General features: G+C 41.6%; 3 protein-coding genes across 8 annotated transcripts in view; 2 read left to right on the top strand and 1 right to left on the bottom strand.

The window, feature by feature from the left end:
• LOC110987942 (bis(5'-nucleosyl)-tetraphosphatase [asymmetrical]-like) overlaps window positions 1-3,198 on the top strand; it is a 53,735-nt gene extending 50,537 nt beyond the window's left edge. For 3 of the 4 annotated variants that reach the window (XM_087136543.1, XM_087136542.1, XM_022251103.2), the window contains one exon: window positions 1,070-3,198. In XM_087136543.1, coding sequence (XP_086992669.1) covers window positions 1,070-1,380 — 311 coding nt within the window. In that variant the 3' untranslated portion in view covers window positions 1,381-3,198. The remainder of the gene's footprint in view (window positions 1-1,069) is intronic. The other variant, XR_015425172.1, reaches the window with a different exon arrangement.
• A 7,948-nt stretch (window positions 3,199-11,146) lies between these two features.
• Window positions 11,147-21,517, top strand: LOC110987938 (uncharacterized). The gene is made up of 2 exons (XM_022251100.2): window positions 11,147-12,039; window positions 21,431-21,517. The coding sequence occupies exons 1-2, from the start codon at window positions 11,442-11,444 to the stop codon at window positions 21,460-21,462; spliced, it is 630 nt and encodes a 209-aa protein (XP_022106792.2). The 5' UTR covers window positions 11,147-11,441; the 3' UTR covers window positions 21,463-21,517.
• Window positions 16,444-23,230, bottom strand: part of LOC110987941 (bile acid-CoA:amino acid N-acyltransferase-like) — a 68,174-nt gene continuing 61,387 nt past the window's right edge. For all 3 annotated transcript variants that reach the window (XM_087136828.1, XM_087136829.1, XM_087136827.1), the window contains one exon: window positions 16,444-22,546. In XM_087136828.1, the coding sequence (XP_086992954.1) occupies window positions 22,374-22,546 (173 nt within the window). In that variant the 3' untranslated portion in view covers window positions 16,444-22,373. The remainder of the gene's footprint in view (window positions 22,547-23,230) is intronic.

Here is a 23,230-nt window from a genome sequence, read left to right as displayed (position 1 = left end):
TTTGTGTTTTCTGCTCCAATACACAGTTCGTAATACATCGTTTAACCACTATTTCAAACTTCACATTTGCATTTTGTAACTTGTGCATTGCGTGATGTAATAAGTCACCTTTTTTCTAGCGTGGTTGTGGCCTACTGGACTGATCCTCGTCATGCTTTATTAACCACCCAACCACTGGTATTGTTGTATTTAGGTTACAGGCTATACTCTCACTGAGACCACAATGACTGGCTCAGATGGATCAGTGAATAAACTACTAAAAAACAACAATGTTAAATGCTCATGGGTAATTCCAGAAATTAAGGGCCATTATTTTCATGTCCCTGCCACATCTGACATAAGAGTTTGTAAGTTCAGAACACATTCTCTAATTTCCAAGAGTGATGAATTAATGCAAATTACCTGCCAAACAAATAGTAATGGTTTGAAATCAAATCCGTTGAAATTTCCATGTTAAATAACAAAGGTTAAATGTAACAGGGACACAAAAAGTCACACTTTTGACCCCAAATTTCTGGAATTTCCCTCTACTACCTTCTAAAAATCAAGTAAGTACTCATCAAACGAGTAAATATTCATCAAATTCATCAAATGAAACTGGTTTAATTATCTACAGGTGCTGCGCAATGTTTGATAATTAATTTAGGGACTTTGCATAAATGGTATTGCTTAAGCCATTTCCATAATATTTTTAATGATGTCTCCATTTCATTGCAAAAAAAACAACACTTTCGGGATATTTTTTGTATCAGTACCATTACTTTTTCAAAGTAAAATTCCGTAACATGTGATACAACAGAAATTAAAGTGTACATGTATCTCATTTAGCACTTCTGCATGTACATGCATATGCAACACGCAGAAACAAGAGACAACGCTGGTGTTTTACATGTAGCAACAACTCGTTTGGCGGGGACACAAAGTGTGGATGTACAGGTTCCTATACAAATTGATTGCGGCTGCACTGAGTACAGTGCACCCAATTCTGTTCGAAAACGCATTTTTGCGTTTGCACCAGAACCAACACTTATTCCTATTGACATCTCTAATTGTCTGTCACCACTCACAGGTCATGTTGATCCTGGTGAAACTATCTATGATGCTGCCCTCCGAGAAACAACTGAGGAGGCAGGACTCCTACCAGAGCATCTTAACATTTATAAGGAAATCTCATGGACAATCCAGTACCAGACCAAGAAAGCCAAGACAAAGGAGGTTGTTTATTGGCTTGCACAGATGAAAGATTGTTGCACTCCAGTTGTTTTATCCAGTGAGCACCAAGCATACAAGTGGTTGGGTGTTGCTAAGGCCAGTGCGATTGCCAAGTACAGGGACACCCAAGGCATGCTATGGGAAGCTGAGGAGTACATAAATAAATGACATCGATAATCAAGTTCCTACGACAGAATTCAGACGCTTCAATATCAATACTGTACCTTTCATAGGATTTTTACTAAGCGTAGTGTGTGATTTATTTTTATGTTTTCATTTAAAGTATTGATGAAGACCATGAGGATACATGAGAAAACAGAAGTTAAAAAGTAATCTGAATGTGCAATTTTATACCTGTACCTGATCAATGCCTGAATGAAACCAGTTTCAATTATTTATAATGACACACAAGATATATTTATTTCTATATAATTTGTTTATTTTGCCTTCTTTTCATGATGGCACATGTTAGCACAGCAAGGCTTAACCATGCAACCAACTGGTTCACCCCTTGCTTTGTGTTACCTTTCTGAGCATTTTTTTGTGCATGGCACCAAGCCCGACCAAGAGAATGAGATAGAAGTTATAAATGCCAGTGTTCCCGGTGGGATCACGCCTGTCCTGGGGGAATGAGTTATGTATGAAGTACTTTTTTTCCTATTTTGCGTGATGGTTTCAGTCACATGTTGAACGTTTTTTCAAGAAATGTTTTGAATCGAAAACATCAATGTCATCAGATACTTCGCTTGCAGATTGTGATTTATTCATTCATGTTAACGATAATATGGTCACTGAAAAAATCAAATTAACTCCTTAAAAATTAATATTAATTTAAATGAATTCATACAGCGTGCATGTAGTTATTTTGAAGTAATGCCATCAAGATGCATATGTATATTACAGCTCTTTTTATTTATCTCCGAAATGCCCCACGCAAAGACATACTGTTGAATGGAAGGTTCCACTCAGTGTATTTTAATGATTGTTCTTGTATCTCATTTTAGCAGATTATCGATCATTTGACACCTTGGTGATTCTTATGCTAAAGACAATTTGCATATGAGCAAAAATGTGAAGTTAAAATTTGCCAGAATTTTGGATATTCTGCCATCGTAAGTTTGTCTGCTTTGCCAGTCAGCAAAGTTTTCTCACAAATATTTTCGATGAACAAACTTTTGGTTCAAATTTGAGCAGAAATCACCTAAATCGACAGTGTCTTCCTGTAAATGGCAACCAGAGCTCTGTGTACAGAGAATAGTACCAACTTCAAATGTCAAAAAGAGTTAACATTTGCATAAAACATGTTCCAGAGTAAACATTTACATTATTGAACCCTTAAATCTCAATGTATGTAAATTTGTCAGTTAATCACCCGGTTATATGTAGTTTTTATGATGCCACTTATAAGATGGGCCTTCTGAAGAATACAGGTGTCTACTTCGGCAAAATTCAGCAAAGTGATTTTCAAGAAAAGACGGTGTCATCAATCAATTTTTTTCAAACTTTGGAACCAAAATGGCTGTTTATCATGTGTGGGCTATTCATCGTGTTTAGGGACTGCTTGGGCAATTTTGACATGACGTAATCACACTTGAGTATTATGCAAAGATAGGTCGTGGAAACGAGCTGCCATAACAAGTATTGTAGTTGTATGTGATACGCATGCCATTTTGTAGCTGTTTTATTCTAGGACAAGAGGGCAAAAGGGCCAAAACAGGCATCAAAAGAATCTTTTTCTAAAACTAGAGTATATATCATTACAAACGTGCGTTTTGTTTGGTAGTTAATATGAAAGAAAAAGTGAACAACTGATATAGATGTGGACGAAAGTAACGAATTTCTGTAACTCTCTCACATTACGAACGCTGGAATGTACCATACCACTTCAAATTATCAACCATGGATATGTCTGAATGGTCGTATCCAGGCCACTTATCCCCAGAACAAATATGCTTGTAATTTTTAATAAAGACATTGATACGGAAACACTGTTTACACTCCACCCTAGTGTTTGTTTTGGGGGCTGTTCTTTCCTGGAGAGGATTTTTTTTCCTGATGATTACACTGGACCACTGATCTTTCATAGCGGCAAAGAAAGGGGGGGGGGCACTCCCTTCTCCGTTCACCAGTGGGAATGCTGCTCCTTGCCCCCCCTCCAGTAAAAAATTGGGAGGGGGGGCTGCCACCACGCCATTGAGTGTGCCGTGGCCGCTGATCATTGCCTGGAATAGACTGGCTGCGTGGAGCGCTGTCAAAGAGGACATGTTTGTTATGCCCCAAGGGTTTACTCGAGCCTATCCTAGAGGAAGAAAACAATGCCCTCTAACGTAAAGTCGAACCCCAGAAGATGTCATGGCGATGATATCCACACTCCAATTTACATCCTCGCACACGTGATTTTACTGTCTGTGTAATTCGAGGTTCATGTGAGTTTCGCTCATATCAAAACTAACACAATCATCTCTAGGAAAGCGAAATCTGGCAGCAGAACAATGCATTGTTTTCATTTTTTGTTCGGTACGGTACACGGGTCCTGATACACATGATATACAAAAGTCTCAACGTTCAACTCAAGCTTCATATCCCGTACTACATAGTCCTGCGAGGCGCCCTTTATGACTTCATTAGTACCAAAAAAAATAAAAAAATCAAACGAAAACTAAAAGTGGTGGTCGTTACAGCAACGACCACCAACAACCACAGAGCTGTTTCGGGTTTCAAGTTTTTAATGGGGAAAAATAAATATTAAAAAAAAAATCCAAAAATTTACAAGATGACGTCATCATGACATCATCAATCAGGAATAATTCTTTTATCAAAGTCTTAGCTGTAACTTTGATGACGATCAAACATCGGGAAGTTACCGAAATGGTGGTTTGAAGTCAATGTCAATGGGCTGAAATAAATATTGAAAAATCAATAATAAATCAGATAATGACGTCATCATGACATCATCCCTTTGAAATAATTATTGTATCAGGTTGTTTGCTGGCTATCACTGATAACGATCAAACTCGCGAAGTCACCATACCGGTGGCTTGAAACTTGTGCAGAGTCAATTGGCTGAAACACATGCAGAGAAACTGCTCCTTTAAGTTGATTTCACGTGATTTGCGTTTAAACTGAAATATTTGATATTTTGACTCTTTGGTAGATTTGTACTCGAACGAAAGGGAAAGTTTAGTCTGATTTCTCTTTCTGGTAGTAATTCTAATGAAAAAAATCTCGACATATATTGAAATCGACTCGCAGCACTCATCAAACATGGAAACCAAAAAGTGTAATACTTCCTTCAAAGAAAACCATTGTCGGAATCTCAGGAGATAAAATTTGAAACCAATAAAACACATACTAATAGTTGTTCACGATGCATTGCATGTAGTAAAAAATGGAACACCTGTGAACACGGGTTATTTCAATATCATTGCTGGGAATGTAGGCCAAACACCTAAGATATAGCGAGAAATTTGAGGATGGGTTAAAATTAATGAATTTTTTTAGAAATTATATAAAAGGGTAACAGAAAGCATAAATGGACAGACCAGATAACCAAGATGCCCGACCACAAGCCAGACCACAATACCGGTCGTTACAACGTACCCCTATCCCCACCTCAAGGTCGTCAACACCTCAAAAGAGAACTCGAACGTGCGATCATAGCGAGCCGACGTCAATTGAGAAACCTAAAACACAAATCGTATCATCAAATTGTAGGAATAGCACAAAACAATCACTTAGAATTTACTACTACGGATTAACAAGGTCGCGTTTTAATGACAGCAATCCAAAATTACACCCGACCATAAATGATGCAACGAAGCGAAAGCTTTGTCTGAGTTACGAGAAATAGGAGCCTGCAAGCTACAAACGGCGATCAAAATTAATTTAACAATTATAAAACTAGATCAACGAGAAATCGGAGAGGGTACTTTTACGTTTAAATCTAGAAGCATCGCGGTGTTTAACGAACACGACGTCAAGAACGCGTAAGAAGAACAAAACAATATCTCTTTCGGTAAGTACAGAAATTTAATGAAAGGGGGTCTGGTGGGTATTTGATAAAGTCGTTGCGGTTTTTATCAACGTGGAACATTATGAACCGTTGAGAGGAAGTAGTTACATGCCACTCCCCAAAAAGTAAGCGGTCAAACACGCTAGCATCAACGTAAAAACAAAGATTAACGATGCATACGCCGGGCGTGGAGAGCAGCTGTAAGACCTAAGACTTTAAAGAGACAAAGTCAATCGTCAACTCGAAACCTATCCAGACTACAAATTACACGAACATAGAACCACCACTTACAGGGATAGGTTTTCGCGCATCGAAGCCCAAAACAAGTTAGCGATGAACGCATTTGGTTACAACACAAAAGACGGTGTGTTTCCCCTCTATCATTCTAAAAAATGCAAAAACAAAGAACCGATCAACTTACTTTATTTTAGCAACGGTAAAACCGCTCACTATTGTTGGGTCAAATGTTTTTCTAAACTCACTTCCAGTGATATAGATAATCACAACGGTAAAAATATTCTTGCTTTAATTGTATGCGCCACTTTAGAACCCAACAAAAACTAGATTGTCACAAATGAAATGCGAAATATTTGAGGGTATGGCTGGGGCGACACAAGCCAGAAATTAATAACAAATTGACAAGGCAACAGGGTGTTCAAAACAAAAATTCTTCCGAAACTGGGCATTCTAAAAGATCCATTTAAACTACAATAAAAGAACAACAGAACACTCGAACACTCAACATTCCAATTACAAGGATCAACAGTCTCAAGGCTGGTGGGTTCGAGTGAGGTATTCAGGGCTATTCAGCTCAACACAACTCCCACTAATCCATTCTATATTAAGTACACGTACTATACATGTACATTCCTTACCTGTACATTGGATTCTTGATGATTGAAAACTGACATGAACAACAAGTCTCAAATAAACTCGACTTCAGCATTCAGTTACAGTTAACAAAGAAAGGAAAAAGGTTTTCACCAAAACCGTTTACCAGTTGTGATACACGAGATAAACCAACAACGCGTTTAAAAAGTCTAAGAGTTGGGTGCGATGCTCCACCTATTTTTCTTTGGCTTCGGCAAAATGTTCCAATCAAAACTAAACAAAAAAATAGATTCCGTAAACTCCAATCCATTGACCACAGCTCACCGCCATCATTGCAATACTCGCAATTTTTTAAACGCAAACACTTTTAAAAACAAAACAAACATAAGCAAACCATATTTTAAAAAAATTAAATTAAAAAAAATTTTAAAAAATGAACTACGTTAAGAAACTCACGACATTATTGTTCCTGGCACGATTAAGCTCGCTTTGAATCTCGATTTAGACGGAACACAGCCGACAATCGAAAGATTAAGAACAAATTGGCACGAAAGTTGATCAAAGATATTACCGTGAAACTTCAGGGCAACTTAATTTTAACCCATAGGGATGCCGAAGTCTTTCACCACACAAACCAAACACATGGCTTAATTCGGTTTAGAAAGAGAAAATGTCGCTAAGCTCAGACTCGGTGCGAGCGACGCGAAAGAGCAATCAACAACGGGAAAGACAAAGCCATCGCCGATGGCTTTGGCAATCGATACGCAATCCCGCTCGCTTGATATCGAAATGTTGACCGATCACATGTCGCTTTTGCCCTCCGCTTTGAAACAACCTTTGACCCTCAGAGGTTTTACAATCCTACAATCATTACGGCCTAAAGAAAAGCCATTCAATTGTATTCGCAAGGAATGTATGAATATCAGCACTGGAACGAGGCGTGCAAGTTTTTGGAGACTCGGGTACCGATTGGGCCAACACGTTGCAAAAGACCTCAATTTGGTGGGTATCGATACGCCGACTATCTGAAAGAAAAATACGCTTTTTGATCGAATTTCGGAGCATCGACGACAACGTGGGTCATGGCAGCGGTCGTAGAGTAGGTGAATCGGGTGGCATCATGATATAAATGACGCGAGAAAGAGAAACCGCGGGCAAACTCGCGATGTACGTGTTTCTCATCATGGAAGACGAGAATTTTAAATCGTTAGTGTTATTAATGTTGAGTTATTTAAAAGCAAAGCTATGAGCAGGAGTCAAAACGCTTTAATTGTCGGTAAACCAAAACGTATCTCCAAAGACGTTGGATATTTCTTTTGCGAAATTGACCGAGAAGGTTTAGAATTAAACGAAGCCATCGAGTAGTTTCAAAAAGTTTTAGACGGGGACACCTTTCAAAAGTATAAATCAGTTCTCAATGAATACCGCGAAAACACGGCGCGGATTGCGATGTTTTATTGCAAAGATCAGGCTTTAGACGAAAACGACGTGGTTCCGGACAAATACCGTGCTCCATTAAAAACACCTGAGGGATGTGAAGTTCAGAAGTTGGTGTTAAAAACTGAGCCCCCGGGGAGTTGGTGTTTTGTTGTAAGACAGTTGTAACAACTTGTTACAAGAATTTTTTGGTGTTGCTGTTAATAAAAAGGAACAAATAAGTAACAATGTTGCAATACGTTCAGCTAGTTATCGAAAAAATATGACCTAAACAAAGGTCTGTTTACATAGCCGTCGGTTCTTTTAAAGAAAGTTCAAATCAGTTTCAGATTTCATTAGAAAAAAATTCTTCAACAAGTGCAATCAAACTTGGATACCATTCAACCCGAAAGCATCGAGCAACAAGAACTTCCTTAAGCATTGAAACAAGTCAGTGAAATCGTAGAAACCCTCACTCAAGACCCAACTGTGCAAACCGAAATCGAGGACTAATCCATGAGAAAATTCGCGGTTTTGACGTGGAGATGCAAAGGTCTGAGGTGTGCTAAGATTAAATCAGGTTAAAATAACCGAAATTCCAGACGAAATATCGGGCTCGAAAACGAACCGGGCACGTCTAAAGAAACCGTAGAACGGAGAATTCGTTTACGTTACCTGTGACATCAACTCAAAGGGAGAAAAGAGTAAAGAGTCAACCTAATGCATGGGTTAGGGAGTCAAGTTACTAAAATTAAAGACTTGATTCATAGCGTTTTGCATTCGGACAAATCTTTACGCGAAGAAAGCCGAACAATTTTTAGAGAGCAAGGCATACAGTCGTGAGTATCTTGTCGGTTGTTGGTTTGGCCATCAGTACGATCGTGTCCAGTGTAGTAGCTGCCGCCAGAAACTTGGGTATCTTTTTACCCGAGCCTGAGCTAAAAAAAAAACAACAAGAAACAAAACCAAAAACCGACACAAAACCCAACTCAAAAATCTACACAAATCCGGCACAAAACCGACTCAACAACAGAGCCAGAACTAGAGATTAAAAACAACTCAGTCGTTAAGCTAACGCGTTAAAAATACTCGGGGTATCTGCCTTGGGAGCTTTATCCTGCGTGATCGGATGCGTGTTTAGTTGGTTATTTAACATTGCTAGTAAAGTCGTCAGTTGGTCTTAGCCCTGGGTGCGTTGGTTTTGGGTTATTTTTGTTCGGGTAAAAAGTGGATTTAGATAAAAGAAGCACCCTGTCCGAACTAAGAAAATTGTTAATTTTTTGTCACAAACCAAATTATGTTGCGAACCAAATCAAAGCCAGTGAAATTGCAGCGACAATGTTTCGTCCTGGTGGGTGTCTTCGATTGGGTAGATACCTTGGCTGGTATTTGCGTTGTTTGCGGCACTTCGCTCGCTGTTTGCGTTGTTTTTCACTTGGGTAGTCACCTTACCCATCGGGTCTTGGTTTTCTGGTTCAAAGTCGTCTTTATCGCCTGATTCCAAATCCTTATTATCATCAGACTAATATCCCGGCTACATGTCTTTCGTTGCGATCTGAAGGTTGTTGTTGTATCCTTCAAACGTTCCGATACGTAGGTCCATAACCGATGGAACCAGGTACAAACCTGGCCTCACGACAAAATTCAAAGGAGTTTGGGCGCATTGTAGCGAATCCTGAAACTGATTGATGGATTGTTCGAGTGCTGGAACCAAGTAGATGAGAGATTCCACAATCGTGACAAACTGGGCCAACATACTGGTTTCTGTTTGAACCTGCGCTCCCAACTACGCATAGACGTAAGCTGGTATCGATGCGTTGACATTTATTAACCCGACGTCGATGAGCTCGGTGTGCGTTTTGGCAATAAAGTCCATCCACACCATTTTGACGTCATCGTCTTGTTCTAACCAACGCACACTCACATCACTCGGGTGACCAGATCCTCTCGGTGGAGGCGCCCAACCAAATCCCATGGTATTCTACCCCAGTCTTCCCGTACTTGTTAAGGACGAGTTGCAGATTATAGTTGTTTTCGGGCACTTGTAAACATTGCCCTGTTTTAAATCTATCGTGACAGTGAGCGGTCCCGAGACCAGCCAAAAACGTGTCGCGGGTTTGTTTAAAATGTTTGTTGGGATCGACATTGACTCGTGGCAGACATTGAGAAACACGCTGTATTGCGCAGTTGACCAATATTTTTCTTACCCTATAATAAGACGTGAAAATTGAACAGAACCGAACGTATGGATCAAAATCAACGATCGTATCAAAACTAACCCCACACGCAGCCGTGGCGCAATAAACCGCAAAATTGATTTGATTTTGATAAGACGGCATCGGGTTTTTTCCAGCGATCAACACCACTTTGCCGCCGCGGCATTTTATAAGCCGAAGTGATATATATCATTTTTTCCCCAAAACGATCTGTTTTTGTTAACGAGAATAAACAAGTTGCTCAAATTGACTCCCATGCTATTTTTAAAAACCGCATGAAAAAAACTTTTGAAACACAGCAATAAATAGGCCCTAGTATGGCAATCGTCAATAATCATGATAAATGGTCAAAAACACTTTCATGAGAGAGCAATACCAAAGAAGAAATTCGACGAGAACTATACTCATGTCTAAATGATTTAACTCCAGAACTCACATTTTGAAGAACATACAACAAAAATAAATCGTACTAGGTGGGTGCTGTTGACGGTTCCCTCAGACCAACTACGACACGCACAGGAACGTGGCCGAAATATAAAGACATTATTACGTCATCTAACAAATAGGCAATTCCACCCACCTGTTGTATTAAAAAAAACGTGAAGAATGTTTCACAACAGAAACGCTACGGATAAGGAGTGGATTTTTGGCAAATCACGCAAAACAAGCGGTAGGACAAGATGTGGACCTTCTTTCGAAGATATTTTCCTTACTAAAACAAACATGGATATAAAACTTGAATTAATGGAGAGAAGGACATTCGCCCTTTCAGATGCTACCATGATTGCCAGATTTGGACAATGTCAGGTCTTTTAGGCTGCAATATATAAAGTCATCTTTGCACGGCATCAGGACCAGTAGTAAGCAGTAGCAGTAGCTAAAAAAAATCGACCTTCTTTGGAAAATGTGGATATATGGATTATGGATATAAAACTTGAATTAATGGATAGAGCAACATTCGCCCTTTCAGGTGCAACCAGGATTGCAAGACTCATAGAATTTTCAGGTATTTTATGGTGTAATATATAAAGCCATCTCTGCACGAGGACAGGACCTATAATTTGTAGATAAATGGAAAATTATGGATGCAGTAGGACAAGAATTGACCTTCTTTCGAAGATATGTTTCTAACTAAAACAAATATGGAAATGAGACTAATATCAATGGATAGCAAGACACATTTGCCCTTTCAGATGCCACAAGGATTGCAAGATTTGGACAATTGTCTGGTCTTTTATGCTGCAAAATTTGAAGCTATCTTTATACGGAAATACGGTTTGCGCTCTTAAGAGCAAACCCATTTTGTGAAAGGTCACGACCCACTTGTGCAGACGATATCCAGGTGTCTCTTCTGCAGCGCGCGGCCAGATAAGCCAATCCATTTCGCAGCCTAAGGTCGCGAACCCGGCGGCACTGTGAAATAGCCTGGAAGACGGCCAGGGTTGTCTCTGGCCTTCGGCCAAAGAAATTGATACATTCGTGGGAATTGGCGCGCACAGCGGCCACACAGAAAGGCATGTTTACCGCGCTCAGCCATTTTCGGCTTGATTTTTCCCGGCACGGACAAGATTTTGGTGCTGTGCCGAATTGCAGTGAATTTGGTTCGTTGATGGTTCATGATCGAGCGGCCGGTCAAGCTTACGTGGGAGCGTTCCTCCAGTGAACTGTCAGGCGAATATCTGACGTTAGCCAAGAGCTCCAGGCCACCGGACTTATTGGAGTCTACCAACTGTAGGGCATAACCTCACTTAGCGATGGGAAAGCGAGGAAGACCAAAGAAAAGCCAGCCACCAGCAAAGAAGACGAAGCGCCAGGAGGGGGAACGACGGTCAGCCGCTTCGGCCGGGCTGAGCGGCCAAGGCATACCAGAGTCGGAGAACGACAGCAGTCCACCATTTAGCCTTCCGGGATTGCATGTCCGGGAGAGCGATCCAGCACATCGTATTGTAGGCCCGGCGGCAGGCGAAGCAGACTTGTTAACGGCAGGTACCATCCAGCCAGCCACCATGGTCGCACCAACCGGCCAGCCGCCCAGCCGCAGCCGGCGGCAAGCCAACTCCCAGCGTGTTACGGTCACCGGAGCAGAAGGACCGGCGGCCTGCGGAAACGACCGGGCTTCAACTTCAAGCGGGCCGTTGCCGACGTCTCTATCAGGCGGTCCGCCAAATTCGGCGGTGTGCGGGGGCCAAGCAGCAGAAATCAGCGACGCCGCAAGTCCGCTTTCAAGTGCCCCGGCCAGCAGGAACCAGCAAAGGGGGGACATCGCCTTCACCAACCTGCCGGCGCCGACTTCTAGTCATGCAAGTCCTCCAGGGCCTCAACGAGCTCCCGTAGCCACGGCGAATGACCCGGGTGAGCAGCTTCCTTTATTGCAAAGCAATCAGGCGGGTCCACGGTGGCTAGATCCCTATGCTACTTTAGGAGAAGGCGTACGGCCCCCTAATGTGGTGAACATTGGTGCTAGACCACCACAACTTTTTCCCCACCTGTCAGAATTATTGACATCTCTCTCGGGTAATACTGTTACTAGTCGTACAGAACAAAGCCAACTCGATAGTAGCGCTAACGTTAGGCCGGTCATCCATACTAGTATTATGTCCGATGCCACTGGGGGTCTTAGTGGGTCATTATCAGGAGCCAGTCATGGGTTTGTTGAACAAGTTTATAATTATACTGCCTCCCCCTTGTCCCCGCGAGGCGGGTTGTTAGGTGTAGGGGTGCCCCTTAACGTACGAGAAAAAATCTGGAAAGGGGAATATGTGGAATTTAGCCTACTACTTAACAAAGTGGCGGCCTAAGTAGTCAATCTTTTGGGGCAACAAACAGAGACCCCAACTCAGTTGATTTGTCACTGGTGCAGAGCGGTCAGAGCATTGTATTGAGACAGGCTGAGCCTAAGCAAAAGATTTGGTCCATCGAATATGGACTGAGGCATTTTTGACTTTCTGTAGTATCTATCTGCAAGCAAACCCAGAATGCGCACGGCCGCTATTGAAATACTGCAGTGTTATTCGGGCAGCAGCACATAGATATGTGGGCCTGGGTTGGCAGGATTACGACACGGAATTCCGGGCACGAATGGCGGCCACCAAGGCCTCCAATTGGGAAGCAATTGATGGCGAGCTTTGGTTGTTGCACGTAGTTGGGGGTGGGCAATTCAAGTCCAGTAGCTCAGTGGGAGGAACGAAGGCAGCATTTCAAGGGCCACGCCAACACCAGATCAAGAGTAACCAGCATTCCTTTGGGGGATACAAGCCACCTAGACAGCCTGGGCACTGCTTTGAGTTCAATTACAATGGCGCATGCACACGAGCTTTTTGCAAGTTCAACCATTGCTGCAGCACATGTGGGTCAGTCGGACATGGGAAAACATCTTGTCCGCACCCACGTAGCAAACAAAACAAACCGGCCGGACAAGCCCCTCCACAAAAAAACCCCTAGCAAAAAGTAAAACGGGCATACAGTCCGCGACTGCCATTACTGCTAGGCAAGAGCAAAGTACAATCACGGGGTCGGTGGGGAGCGTCGGTCTATTTAATTTGTCACCGACTCCGATCAACAAGCAAAGGTTAATTTATCTTCTTGACTCATACCCAGAGCAGCGGACAGCGCAGTTCTTAGCAAAGGGTTTTAGTGAAGGCTTCGCACTCTATTACTCGGGGCCAAGATTACCAGTGGAATTTCCAAATTTACAATTAGTTTTGTCAAATCTGTCTATAGCCCAACAAAAGATAGATAAAGAAGTAGCATTAGGCAGAATAGCACAACCATTCACAAGCCGCCCTCTTGTCAATTTACGGGTAAATCCATTGGGGCTGGTGCCTAAACAGACACCAGGGGAGTATCGCATGATCCACCATCTCTCGTATCCGCCAGGATACTCCATCAATGATTTTATAGGAGATGACAAATGCAATGTTGAATACAGCAAATTTGATGATGATGTAGAGCTGGTGGCACAGCTGGGCCAGGACACGTTGCTAGCAAAAGCAGACATTAAATCTGCATTCCGGTTATTGCCGGTTTCCCCACGGGACTTCGAACTACTAGGCATGAAAATCAACGGGAAATACTACGTTGATAAATGCCTAACCATGGGGGTCCGATGCGCACCTGCATACTTTGAGAAATTTTCCACATTTGTAGAGTTTTTGGTTAGGAGAAACACTCAGTCATCGGGGATTATTCATTACATGGACGATTTTCTGTGCGTAGGAAAAAAGGGTGATAAGGCAGGCTCATGCCTTGAGTTCCGCTGGTAGTGGAACTCAAGGCCACCTGCGAATTCCTGGGTATCCCCCTTGCCCCTGAGAAGTCAGAGGGGCCAGCAACCAAAATTGTCGTACTTGGGGTTGGAAATAGACACAACTCGCATGCAAGTTCGAGTTCCACTTGACAAACTGCAAGATATCAGACAGAAAATCAGACGAGCGGGCAACAAGAACACCCTAGCCATTTGGGAAGTTCAATCAATAATCGGGTCTTTGAGCTTTATCTGCAAGGCAGTAAAACCGGGCAGGGCATTCTTACGGAGACTAATAGACATGATCAAAGGACAGTCAAAAACCGTCAAGCATATAAGTTTGTCAGAGGGCGCCAAGGCCGACCTGCAGATGTGGCTAAAATTCTTAGAATCATTTAACGGGACAGCCATCATTCCAGCCCAGGGTGGGTCTTCTCATCAGGCAATTCAGTTGCTCACGGATGCAAGTGGGGGCGTTGGCTATGGTGCTTTTGTGCAGGGAAAATGGTTCTATGGTCGATGGCCCGAAAAAGTAGCAAACGGGGCATATTCTATAGCTTGGAAGGAAATGTTTCCAATAGTAGCAGCAATGGAAATTTGGGGGCAAGACCTAGCAGGAAAGCAAGTCATCTTCAATACTGATAATATGTCCGTTAAGCACATAGTCAATAAGCAAACGTCTCAATGCCCAAAAATTATGTCTCTTGTCAGGCACCTGATGCTCACATGCTTACGGTTTAACATTTCGTTTAAAGCGGTGCATGTATGGACCAAACACAATGTCATCGCCGATTCCCTCTCTCGCTCGCAGCTACACAGGTTCAAACTCGCTGCCCCGCACGCCGAAAACGAGCCATCTCATTTGCCGGAATGGCTATGGGAGATCTAGCGCTTGAAACCCACAGGCTGATGTCAAGGTCACTGGCACCAGGCACCACAGAGGCATACCAGCGTGCAGTACTCACATTTCAGGAGTTTCGCCTTCAATCAAACCTAGACCCGGTTTGGCCAGCCCCAATCCAACACGCAATAGCATTCATTGCGGCCCTGTCCTTAAAAGGCATGGCGGCATCCTCCATAGGGTTGCATGTATCAGCATTAGCCTTGCTGCACAAAAGTCATAACTGGGACGACCCCACGCAGCATTTTGTAATTAAAAGAATGTTAGAAGGGCACAGAAGAAACAAGGGAGCGCCGGACACTAGGCGCCCCATTACATGGGACGTGCTAAAACAAATTGTGCCCACTTTGCATGAAGTATGTTCAACGGCATTTGAGTCGGTCATGTTCAAAGCTGCTTTCATTCTCGCGTACTTTGGCTTCATGAGGGTTGGGGAGTTCACCGTGGCAGGAAGAGGGGGGGGGCGACAGATCGAGTTTTGGCTATCACAGACATCAAATGGGCTACTGGCCCCTCGCTCTTGGTGCGCATTCGCTTTTCAAAGACCGATCAACAGGGGCGGTCAGTGACCCTTCAAATCCCTGCGCGGCTTGGTGGCCTATGCCCAGTGCAGGCAGTGATGCACTTTATAGGCTTACGGCCAGCTATTTCTGGTCCATTATTCTGCCATGCAAATGGTCGGCCCCTTACGGGTGCATCACTACAAATAAATTCCCATAGACAGCAGTGATAAATCCCCATACTTCACAAACATTTTAAAAATACTCACAACTCTCACAGGTGTTCAGGCTGCACAGAAAAATGATGTTCCACATGTCCTCTTCATTTTCCTTTCAATTTTCGGGGGGTTGACTGATGAATTTTTGAGAAATTTTCACCAGAAGCAGACCACCCCTAAAATGCAGAAAATGTCCCTGTCCAGAAAAGTAGCCATTTTGAAAAACCCTCCCTCAGCAAAATGGCTCAAATAGTGCCACTTTCATACCCGATTGCATCCAAATTGCTCAGAATTGGAAGCCCCGAGTCCGGCCCAGAGGTCCAGTCTCATATTTCTTGAATTCCTCAGTTCCATGGCTCTCAGGTCCCTCTAATATAGAATATTTTGAGTGTATAACTTTTATTAATGAGCTCGGCGGACATATTTCTGGCCTAATTACCAGGGTGCACCCTATAATAGCGGGCAACTTTCACATTGTGACACAACAGCACTCTTAAGAGAATCAGAATATATCCCAAGTCATTATGTAAAAAAAAAATTGAAAAATATTGCCCCTGGGAGAAACCGCAGAGGTAAACGCATAAGGGTATGGCTATGCCATTTTGCACAATTTGAATAGGAAAACTGCATGCCTGTGTGCATGCCTTGTGCATCTTGAGGGTGCTTATTTCTCTCCTTCCCTCACCAAATCTAGACAAAATTTCCCTCTTTAACACAAACATTCCATTTTGCGATCAATCTGGGCTCATTGTGTTGTGGATATGCCCACTTTGGAGGCGGATCCTGGGTGGAAAGGGGGAGGGTTCTAATTATAAGTTTATACGCACAGTTGGACTTTGGAAAGTGTATGTGGGACTTTCTGTATGTTACAGATGATAATGTGACATCAGGCTCTCTGGTATTTTGGCTCTTTCTCAATTTATTGCAACAAAGAAACACCAACAGAAGATCAACAGCTGTACACAATGGACACTGATGCTATACATTGGTGTACGTAAAATCATACTGAAATCGGAGGATTCAGTACTAAATGTCAGGGTTAATCCCTGGTCGTGGCTGCCCAATTCTATAAAACTACAAGCCGAGGATATATGATTCCCAGGCCCTGCCCCCACCACAGCCTAGCCACAATTGTACTAGCCGGGTTACTGTCCTATCTTCCAACCCCCTCCCCCCCACATACACACCACACCCTAATAAAATAAAAGAAAATGCATTTGTCATAGTAATAAGCCCCATTAAAAAAGAACTCTAACAGGTTAAAGTCATCTGGGTGATCCGGTAATAAGTGGAAAGCCGATTTGATATTCACTTTGGCCATAAGGGCGGCGGTGCCTAAACTTAAGACTAACTCTACCGCGTCATCAAAACTTGTGTAACTAACAACTAAAGCGCCAAAATCAACGTACTCTCCATTCCAATTTTTTTTCTTGAATCTGCTTGGGTACCCCCAGCCCCAGTTCGTCACAAACGCTTGTCAAAGGTTGGTGGTCATGTACACGAGACAAGAATGACAAGAACAGACATAGGCAAAATTAAAGGCATGGCAGGTGGACTAGTGTTCACAATGGCACTATAAATTCTTTGAAGCCAAATGGTCCTCAAAGGACTTATTCTGTAAGATATGAAGCCATCTTTGCACGGCAACATCACCGCTAATGTGTAGGTTAATGGAAAATTACGCAAAAACCAACAGGCTCAAGCACAAAACATTGACCTTCTTTGGAAGATATTTCCCTAACTACAACAAATATGGATATTAAACTAACATCAACAAATAAAGGGGACATTCGCCCTTTCAGATGCCGCAAGGATTGCAAGATTTGGACAATTGTTGGGTCTTTCATGCTGTAATATATGAAGCCATCTTTGCACGGGATCAGGACTCTAATGCGTAGATAAATGGAAATTTACGGAAGCAGTGGGACAACAATCGAACTTCTTTCAAATATATTTCTCTATTTAAAACAAATATGGATACGAAACTTATGTCAATGGGTAGAGTGACATTCGGCCTTGGAGATGCCACCAGGATTGCAAGATTTTGACTTTTTTTCAGGCCTTTTATTCTGTAATTCATGAAGCTATTTTTGCCCTGGAACAGGACTTTAATTCGTAGATAAATGGAAAATTACGGAAGCAGTAGGACAAGAATCGACATTTTTTAAAAGATATTTTATTTACTAAAACACATATGGAAATAAAAATTATTTTCAATGGATAAAGGAACATTCTCCTTTTCAGATACAACAAGTTTTGCAAGATATGGACAATTTTTCAGCGTTTATGCTGTAATACATGAAGCCATCTTTGCACGGGAAAAGGACTCATAATTTGTAGACAAATGGAAAATTACGGAAGCAGTAGGACAAGAATCGACCTTCTTTCGAAGATTCTTTTTCTAAATAAAACAAATTAGATAGGAAACGTATATCAACGGATAGAGATACATTCGCCCTTTTAGATACCAGCAGGATTGCAAAATTTGCACAATTATCAGGTCTTTTATGCTGTAATATATGAAGCCATCTTTGCACTGGAACAAGACCCATAATGCGTAGATCCATGGAAAATTACCGAAGCAGTAGAACAAGAATCGACATTCTTTAGAAGATATTTTCATAGCTAAAACAAATATGGGTATGATACTTGAATCAATAAATAGAGCGATATTTGCCTTCTCTGATTCCGCAAATATTGCAAGATATGGACAATTTTAAGGTGTTTATGCTGTAATATATTTTAAGCCATCATTACACGGCATCATTACCGATAATGCTTAGATAAATGGAAAATTACTGATGCAGTAGGACAAGAATCGACCTTCTTTGGAAGATATTTTTTCAAACTAAAAGAAATGTGGATATGAAACTAAAAGATAACAGTCTTTGGAGACAAATGGTTCCAAAAAGAATGAATACAGGTAATGCCTCTGATTTCAAAGTTAACCAAACTTCCGGTAATCACCCTTGCAGTAATTATTAAAATTCCTAAGATAATTATTTTAAAAATCAATGATGAACAACGGAAAATAAAACGGTGCCAGTACCAACCTACCAGAAACCAATATATGAAGTCCACTGAATTTGTCTTGTGTTATACTTATCGGTATGACAATCGAATAATAATGTTTACTGTTTTTAAAGTATACTGTTTTTTATATATACCGTTTTTAAAAACTTTAAAAGTGTAGCTTTTAAAAAAGCGTTTGAAGTATAACGTTTTAATTTATACCCAGTTTTTAAAACTGAAGCTATTTTTTTAAAGCTTTCAAATAAAGAAGCTTAACAGTAACAAACAAGATTCATATTGTTAACTGTTGTTTACTCTTAAGCTTCTTTAATTTTAAAAAGCTTTTAAAGTAAGGAGGGTTAAACATGGCGAGTGTTTTAATGATGGTAGGCGGAGCTAAAGTTAACGCGCTAGCTTTTGCAGGGTTCAACCTTTTGTTTAGCAGTCTGCCGCAACAACGCGTTGACGAAGAACGAAAGAGACACGACTTGGCTCTGGAACAACTGGCTCAAGCCAAACAGGTCTGGGGAACAAAATCGTGTCGCGTGAACCAACACACGTTTGCTAACGTTGACCGAGCTTTGCGTGCGTACTCTGAACTGACAGAGAAAAATTTTGTCGTCTACTTTACCACGAGAACCGCAGCCTGGCGAGTTTTACGTGCCTTCAGAAGACCAACGCGTTAGAGAACTTGTGTGGGTTCTTGGAGGAACTGCTATTATAGGGTATCTCGCGTATCGGTTTGTTTAAAACTTGTATAGATTAAAAAGCAACGAACAGCAACGAAAAGCAATGAACAAATAGACAAAGACACGGACAACAGGTTGAACAAGATAGACAAATACAAGGAGAACAAGTTCAACAAGACAGACAAAGACAAGGAGAAGAAAATAAACAAAGACAAAGAACTGTCTCGCCTGTTTTATAGTCCTCAAGGGTACTGGAGAGGTGAAAGCGCTGTAGAGCACTCGCACAAAAAAAACTGGCGTGGACAAGAGAGCGGTGAGAAACGTGGTTAAGCGTGGCAGCCCGTGTGGCAGTTATATTTGCCGGTGCTTACGCGGGTAGCAAGGCTCACGGCGTTAGCTCAAGAGCGAGTCTCGCCAAACGATATGTAGCAGATGGACGTGTTGTATTTACCTCACGATCGAGTTCGCCGTCGCCGTCTCGTTTTGACTTTCAAATGGGCGTTAACGATAGTAGACGTAGCTTTCCGATTTAAAGAAGCCGAACCTTTGACCAGCAAGTTTAAGGGAGAGTTTAAACAGTTAATGAACCAAGAAAAGACACGGCTTATAGACGCGAGTCCTTTAGAAGTGATCAAGCAAGATCGAGTAAAACAGGCGCCGACTGCCCTGTGTCCTTTCTCTAAGGAGCAGTCATAAAAACCAGATTTGCCTCCAGACTATTTGGCTCGATACTTGTATTACCCAGGTGAACAAGAAGGCGGTACTGTCAGGAAAGCGACCGATCCTATTTGGAGCGTGGACGTGTATCAAATAAAAAAATGCACTAGCCAGTTCAAAAGAGTCAACGGTAAAAGGTAACGGTGTTGATCGACAAATTGTTTTGGGTTTCCATACGAGGGTCTTGCCACTTTACTTTAACTTTATGACATTTTTGTCTTCTCTTTTTCATTAATTTTTAAACGTAGTCAGGGTAACTCCGGTTTTACTCTTTCACGTTTAATTTGTTTTTCCCATGCTCGCATAGCCTTGGCATGTACAAGCTACAAACTGATTTATATCGATTGCACTCGAAACAAGCTTTTTTTTTTAGTTGTACCGTATGGACAGAGAGGTCTACACTGTATGTACTTATATTCATCTTTACCGTATTCACATGTTGCTAAAAAATCTACGCCTCTCTAAACACGGTAAACAGCAAGCGCTCATCGTTTTGTTTTGTTTTACTTTGAAGTCTGGCAACTTTTTTCTTTATGGTAATCTATAAACCTTTTGTTTATCATTTACAGTGCCGTGTTTTTCTTTCTTTTTTTTTCATTTCTTTCTCCTTTGTTTTTCGGTCTCGATACTGAGACTGCGCCCTGGGGCCTGGGTTCTTTGTTGACTCGGCGACGCGGTGGAGCGATGGGCGAGTTTTAGTGGCGGCATGTTTCCTCTACTATTTTATTCCAAAAAGTATCAAGCTAGGCCGTGCAGCTCAGGCATGCGGGCCTTTGTACGAAACCAGGTCCTGCGAGGTCCTTACGTTTTTCGTTTCAACAGTGGTGCACAATTTTCAAAGCATTTCTGCGTGGCGCCACCGATGGTACAAACGTAGACACTTTTTTCAAAATCCGCTGAAATGGTCCATATTTTTATCGCAGTATTATTATTTATTTAGAGGTTAAAGCGCCACTGTACATATACATGTATAACTTATTACTTAGATACCATGTGAGAATATTGAACTGTTTTCCCCATTTTTTTTACCACTGTTGAGGTTTTTTTTTTGAAAACGGGTTAACGTATGTGAGTGGTCTTTTCTATTTTTACAGCGAATATAAACATACCATCGTAATGACGGGAATGAATACAATAAAAATGCATTTAGTTCTGTGCAGTGTCTTGAGAGGGTGAGGGCTGCTGCGACCGGGACAGACAGTGGCGTGCCCTCGACAAACTTAACCCTGAATATGGCTAAAAGTGGAGATTGGGGCCCATCGCCAGTGTCAAAGTACCCAAGAAGTTAAAAAGTTAAGCCTTGGTTTCTTTTGATAGTGGTCAAGAATACCCGCAATCTGTTATCCAATTCTATGTCTCCACTTTTCTCAACCAAATTAAGTTCTGTTCACACTCACACACAGAATCAACTAGTCACTTGTTCTCTTTCATTACTTTGAACGCCCATCTTTTTGTTTTCACAGTTTGGAGGCTCTTGAACAAAACCCATGGCTGAATGTACAATACTCGGTGACGCAACACCACGACAGTACCACTTCAGAACGACACGCGTTCGACAGAAAAGCTGTGATTGGTTAAAGCCCACCTCAGCGGGAACTTTGCGCAAAGTTGAGTGGCTGGCATGGACTATTTCATTTTACACAGTGGGCAGGGCTACGGTTTTCTTGACAGATTTCGCTAAGCCATAGGAAACTAATTAACTTATTGGAACTCTTGTGACGTACATATTTTTGTTTATGTTACGTGTACTAAAGGGTGGTAATGCCAAATATTGCCAAGTTTTCATTGAAATTGATTGCGATGGAATTGAAAAGTTCCAATACTCTGAAGTTAAACGTAAGTGGTCATTCTTGTAATAAGCGACTCCTCTGTAGCACAGTCGTTTCCTGCATAAATAGTTAATATTACCTTCATGTATTCTTCATGTATATACCTGAAGCCTCTCTTTATATGCTAAATCAAATGGATAATTCTAATATGTCATTTAATATGTGCTTTGCGTTTGAATTTCTGCAAATTAAGACCACTTCAAAAGCATTGATTTCTTTATTTGCATGTATATTTGTAAGAAGTATACATAAATAACTATATTTTGTTGAAAAAACATTACTTTTACATTGATACTTTAACATCTATCTACTCTTTAATGTGGTGTGATACACAAAAGGATACGATGCATTGTATGTGTACAATCAGACTAATGAAACTCATACATGTAGGCCTACACGGTTTGAATATATCATACTCAAGTGCAAATCTCCCAGCACAAACATTGACTTGTATAAGTGTAACAATTTTCATTGTCGAGCTTGTGAAAAAAAATAAACATCACTTAGCGTGACATTAATTGATTGCATGCCGATCAATTTTGATCGAAGAACAAAAGTACAAAATACACTAATTACATCACAGCTTGGATCTTGACAGCTCGTGTTTGGATTCTGTCTGTTTCTCAGGCTGTATGAGGCTTCCCCTGCTGACACCAATGTGCTTTTTGAGGAATTTCAGTATCTTGTCCCATGCATCCTCCTGTGCCTTGGCATGTTCCTTCACTCTGCCACCAAGAGCCATCACAATATCTTATTTGTCAATAAAGAGAGAGGAAAAAAGATGAAAATATCTTATCTGAAGGTATTTGGTTGGAAGACAAACATGAGACAGTGATGTTTTGCATTTTTACTGAGCCTCGAGGATTCTCTTTCCACTGAATCTGTGTTGTCCACTGTTTGCCTCACACGTATGTTTCCCTGCCATAGGCCGGGCAGACATTTATTTTCTGCGCATCAGCCGTCAGTGTGTCGGCAGCTCGCAAATTATAGTAGCAGACAACGAAAGTGATATCTTTCTTGTGTCGTAAAAAGAAGGGGTAAAGTTCCACAATTGTGTGAAACAATCATGGCAGATATACTGCCCCTGTTACGTTTTTTTTTTTTTTTTTGCAGCTGGCAAGAACTCTGACGTTTGAAAAAATCGTAATTTTCCAGACCCCCCCAGATAAGAAGCGTTTACGCGAAACACGCCACCACTAGGTACTGCTAAGACACTGGCTACGTCGTGTTGGTACAGGTGCCTGACGGATTTCCAGGGATTCAACGAACGCTACCTTGGCCCTGGGTTGGAAATTCACCCTGTCGAGGCGGAATGCCAGTACATGTATTTGTTAGAGCGATTATCCGGTCGTAATGTTCCGAGTTCAGACACCGACAATCGATGATACAATATGTTCCTAGTGTTGCCCAAATCGACCTCACCCAACTTACAAA

Source organism: Acanthaster planci, linkage group LG05 (genome assembly GCF_054643075.1).
Source record: "Acanthaster planci isolate LZ-2023a linkage group LG05, COTS_SCS, whole genome shotgun sequence".
Lineage (NCBI taxonomy): Eukaryota > Metazoa > Echinodermata > Asteroidea > Valvatida > Acanthasteridae > Acanthaster > Acanthaster planci.
The sequence above is the reverse complement of the archived record's forward strand: the minus strand, read 5'-3'. Positions and strand labels throughout refer to the sequence as shown.